We start from the raw sequence: 5,000 nt of genomic DNA on the forward strand, positions 1-5,000 counted from the left end.
TAGCTTCTCTCTCTCCTTGCTTGGCTGCACTCTCTCACACACAAACACACTACAGGTCACTTTAGGAAAAAGCAAAGGTCACTTTAAAAAACATAACTGTATGTTTTTGTATAGTATAGTTAGTATACCGTAAATCCTCTAATAGTGGAGGGTATTCAAATAGAGGACAGGGCCTCTTATAATGGACCGGGGTTTGATACATCGAGACAAATACAGGCCGGCTTCCTATACAAGGTTGCAAAAAAAAGTTTTTTAGATTTTTCGTGCCGTGATATAGAATGAGATAAACTCTTGCCAATGCAAATTAAGTGCTGCCTCTCTGTACTGTTCTCTCTACCGTTCCCTACTCTCACTTCGTTGGCGTTAGCGTTGGCTAACGTTAGCTAACGTTGTCATAGCTAGATCTGTGGTGTCGGCTGGATGACGTTGGCTTTGTTTTGCAAACGTTAGTTAACGTTTGCTATCTATATGGCGTTGGCAGGCAGGGCTGGCGTTGTCCAGTCGACATTACATATCATGATGGCTATGATAGCGTTAGCTAAAGCTATTGCATGTTATCAAGTCGATTCAACTCAGGTAGAGTCAAGAAGGTGCCACACGCTATATTGTCCCTGGGACCCCGCGACCTATAGACCAGTGATTCCCAACCTGGGGTCCGCCAGGGGGCGCAGGGGGTCCGCCAGACCACAGATGATTTGATTTAAAAAAAAAAAAAAAAAGATAAATAAATAAACATCTAGACATGATTTTTGAACGTTAACAGTCGGCTACCGGGTAGCCGCTAAAACGCGAATCAGTTGACTGTATCACTTTCTGTAGCTAGCCTAGCACGCTAGTTAACTTTCTCGGCTCGTCTGCAGTCAGCCGCCAGAGGCGAAAATGTGTGACCAACGAAAAGGAGATGACGGCAGCTCATCTGCAAAAAAAGTTAGGACCTACAGCAATCGCGGAAATTACATCACCATGGGCTTCACTGAGGGACCAGACAAACTACCTGAGTGTGTGATTTATGGAGAAAAGTTGGCAAACTCGAGCCTGAAGCCCAGCAAGCTGAAGAGACATCAGGCGTCTAAGCACCCAGAAACCGTTGGGAAGGATCCGGACTTTTTTCGGAGGAAAGAACAGTCTCTCAAGGCGAACAAGCCTGTTGATGTTAGAGTAGCGTGGAGCAGGGGTGGCAGTGATTTACAGAAGGCTACCGAAGCCTCCTTTGAGTGTTCGCTTTTAATTGCAAAAGCAAAGAAACCGCACAATATTGGCGAGCAGCTCATCAAACCAGCCTGCATCAAAATGGTTTAGAAACTGTGCGGCCCACAGGTGGCGGATAAACTAAAATCAGTACCACTCTCGAACAATGTAGTGAAAGACCGAATTGATAAGATGTCAAGTGATTGCGAGCAGCAGCTGTCAGAAAAGCTTAGAAAGGGTCCATTTGCCATACAACTTGATGAAACTACAACTGTTGCAGACGAGGCTGTGCTCATCGTTTATGTGCAGTATATCGAAAATGAGGATCTGAAGCAGGACATTCTCATGTCAGTCAACCTTACTACCACCACTCGAGGTGAGGATATTTTTACTGCAGTGGATTCTTACTTCATTCAACATAAATGTAAACCGTTCACCATTAGGGCCTGATTTGAAAGGATGAATACAGGATTTGAATATTGGCCAACATTTTGAAATACATATGGTGCAAGATGAGATTTGTTGATTGAAGGCACAAGTCAAAGAAGCATAGTGGGTCTAATTATGATGCATATGCCTGTGTATAAGCAGTTTGTTATTAAAATGACAAAAAAAAGTATTAAAATGACAAAAAAAAGTATTTTATGGTATTTTATTAGGAGGGGGGTCCAGGAATTTCATCAGAGATGTTTGGGGGTCCCTGGGGGAAAAAAGGTTGGGAACCCCTGCTATAGACAGTTCCAACTTCAGTGTGTGAATTACGTTAATCCACCACAGTTTCACAATTACAATTGGCCAGTTTGTGAAATTAAGGCCTGCCTCTTATATAAGCCTCTCTCTAATAAAGGCCTGGTGCTCTTTGCAGCTGAGGTAAATACAAGACACGTCCAATATTAGAGGATTTACGGTAGTATAGTTACATATAGCACAACTGTATATTGTATAGTATATTGTATAGTAGTGTATATAGGACTCATTACCTTTCATTCGTAAGCTTAGCATTGTATTGTATTTTATCTTTTATCATGTCTATTATTATCTATTCTATTTTATTCTATTATTATTTGTATTTGTATTATTATTATTTTTTGCGCAATCAAGGCAGGCATGGCCACCTTCATTTCACTACATGTCTTGTGTATGTGACAAATAAATCTCTTGAATCTTGAATCTCTTGGCTGAAAAGTGAAGGGCGTGAGAGAGGAGAGGTGGCAGGAGAGGAGACTCAGGAGGCTGGCGGTGTGACCTGGCAGCGGGGTGCGACGGAGCGTGTGAACTTGCTTGACAACAGCTCACTCAACGGGAGGCCGACTTTTTATCAAAACTCTCCTCCCCAGACAAGACACATGGCTCCGAACACAAGCGCCAGACTGTTCCAAAGTAGCCCCTATACACCCAAACAGCACATGGTTGAGTTGGCGCAGGGGGGGGGGGGGGGGCACAGTGCCACAGCGAAACGCTGCGGTTTCACATTCCGGCATGAATGATCCATATTGTACGAGTTATCTTATTGTTTGAGCTATTCCTCGTTCCAGCAAAACAAACCTGTCATCAAACGGATCCACGCGAGGACATGATAGACTTGGAAATAGTTTTGAAATGACAAAAAAATAAATAAAAGTAACTGACAGTGAAATATACTGCAGTGTATGTTTTTCACTTGACCACATGAGATTTTTGTGCACTGAGTGGAATGATTCACAGTGCTGCAAACGCTGCACCCCCAACTCGCATGACACTGATGTGTACCAGGCTGGATATTGATTGACCACATCAATAAAGCAAGAGAATATAAAATGCATGTCATCTGTTTTTCCGCCTCAGAGAGAGAGAGAGAGAGAGAGAGAGAGAGAGAGAGAGAGAGAGAGAGAGAGAGAGAGAGAGAGAGAGAGAGAGAGAGAGAGAGAGACTGTCCCCACAGCTCTCTCCAGCCCGTCTGTGTTCTCTCACCAGATGTCTCGGTACCGGCCCCTGATTCGTCCAGAGGTTGTTCAGGTTGTTACCATAGCTCCTAATTGACCTATATCAAGCTCCACCCCTTTTCTCTAGAGATCCTCCAATCACACCTGTTGCTTCCCCCAAGCAACAGGTGTGATTGGAGGATCAAGAAGAGAGGGGGCGGGGCTTGAGATAGGTCAGTTCCCCCAAACCTGTGCTCAGCCGTGGCAAACCCTTTATTTGTAAATTGTGTTGATGTTGGTTTTGTTTCATCCACAAACGAGGCAGAACACACAGTGAATGTATCGTTTCTAGTTTATTGCACTTTTATTGCACTTTGTTTCTTGCTGCAAATAAATGCTATGTTGCTAATGTTCACGCAAGGTCATTGAAAGATGGTGGGTTTCTGTTTTAAGCAGGACGTGTAGTGACGCGTTCAACCCTTCTGATTGGTTGAAAATGGCCTTCATGTTTGAACTACATCGCCACCTATTGCTTTGGCATTGTACTACATGTATATCGCGTCACTCTGTAGCAGCTTCTCCAGTTGCGTGAGGATGCGGTTATTTTTTTTAAACCGCCTGTGTATATGGAGGAATATTTTTTTTAGAACCTCTGTGTCAAAAATACCCGTGATCGTGTGGACAGACAGGGCCTTAGTCTGTGGCTATAGGTCCCCTGCAGCTCCAGGTGAGCTGTGGCTGCTGCCGGGTCTAACGGGTGAGGTTAAGTAGCACAGAGGCACAGTATCGTCCTCTATACGCGTGGCGAGGGGGGCATAGAACCCTGCTGTACCTTGACACGTCCTCTCATTGGTCAGCAGCTTGTAGCCCTTCTTGCAGCTGCACTCGAAGCTGCCCACCGTGTTCCTGCACACGTGGTCACAGCCCCCGTTGTTGAGACGGCACTCGTCAATGTCTGTGGACAGAAGAGACACACAGCACTCGTCAATGTCTGTGGACAGAAGAGACACACAGCACTCGTCAATGTCTGTGGACAGAAGAGACACACAGCGCAGGTCAATGTCTGTGGACAGAAGAGACACACAGCACTCGTCAATGTCTGTGGACAGAAGAGACACACAGCACTCGTCAATGTCTGTGGACAGAAGAGACACACAGCACTCGTCAATGTCTGTGGACAGAAGAGACACACAGCACTCGTCAATGTCTGTGGACAGAAGAGACACACAGCGCAGGTCAATGTCTGTGGACAGAAGAGACACACAGCACTCGTCAATGTCTGTGGACAGAAGAGACACACAGCACTCGTCAATGTCTGTGGACAGAAGAAACAAACGGCCATTTTCCCCCAAGGGGATTAATAAAGAAACACTCGATTTACATTTACATTTTGTCATTTAGCTGAACGCTTTTATCCAAAGCGACTTACAAGTTCTGTACGACAAGTCATCAGGAAGGGCACAACTCAAATCAGCTGAATAACAATGTCCATCAAAGTGTTGAGTGCTGGGCGGCTAAGTGGCACAGTGGGCAAGGAGATGCTGGGTTCGAGCCCAGCTCTCGGCATTGCTACCAGCTTGGCTGGTCGTTCATACTAACGCAATTGGCAGTGTTAGGGGGTGGGAAGCTGGTGGGTGGGGATCGGATGTTGTGGACAGCGACTCCTACAGGTCGGTTGGTGCGCCTGCGCAGCAGAATCAGGAAGCGACGGGGGCGGCGTGTCCTCCAAATGCAGACCCCCGACGCTGAGAGATCGCGCTGTGCAGGTGAAAAGATGCGACGGCTGCCTCCTCGAGTACCGGAGGGGACACGTGATGTAAGGCTTCGTCCACATTGCAGCCGGCTTGTGGGAGGCGTGGCCTGACAGCGTTCGAGACAGGGGAGGGTAGAATTGGACGATACGAAATTGGG

The 5,000-nt window shown here is 46.1% G+C and overlaps 1 protein-coding gene across 1 annotated transcript in view; it reads right to left on the bottom strand.

The window, feature by feature from the left end:
- The window catches only part of scube3 (signal peptide, CUB domain, EGF-like 3), a gene marked incomplete at its 5' end in the record, with an annotated part of 169,706 nt that overhangs the window by 74,534 nt on the left and 90,172 nt on the right, over positions 1-5,000 (bottom strand). Inside the window, one exon of the mRNA XM_084333573.1 lies at positions 3,922-4,044. Within this exon, the coding sequence (XP_084189699.1) occupies positions 3,922-4,044 (123 nt within the window). The remainder of the gene's footprint in view (positions 1-3,921; positions 4,045-5,000) is intronic.

This window comes from Notolepis coatsorum (assembly GCF_963971535.1).
Source record: "Notolepis coatsorum genome assembly, chromosome: 17".
Lineage (NCBI taxonomy): Eukaryota > Metazoa > Chordata > Actinopteri > Aulopiformes > Paralepididae > Notolepis > Notolepis coatsorum.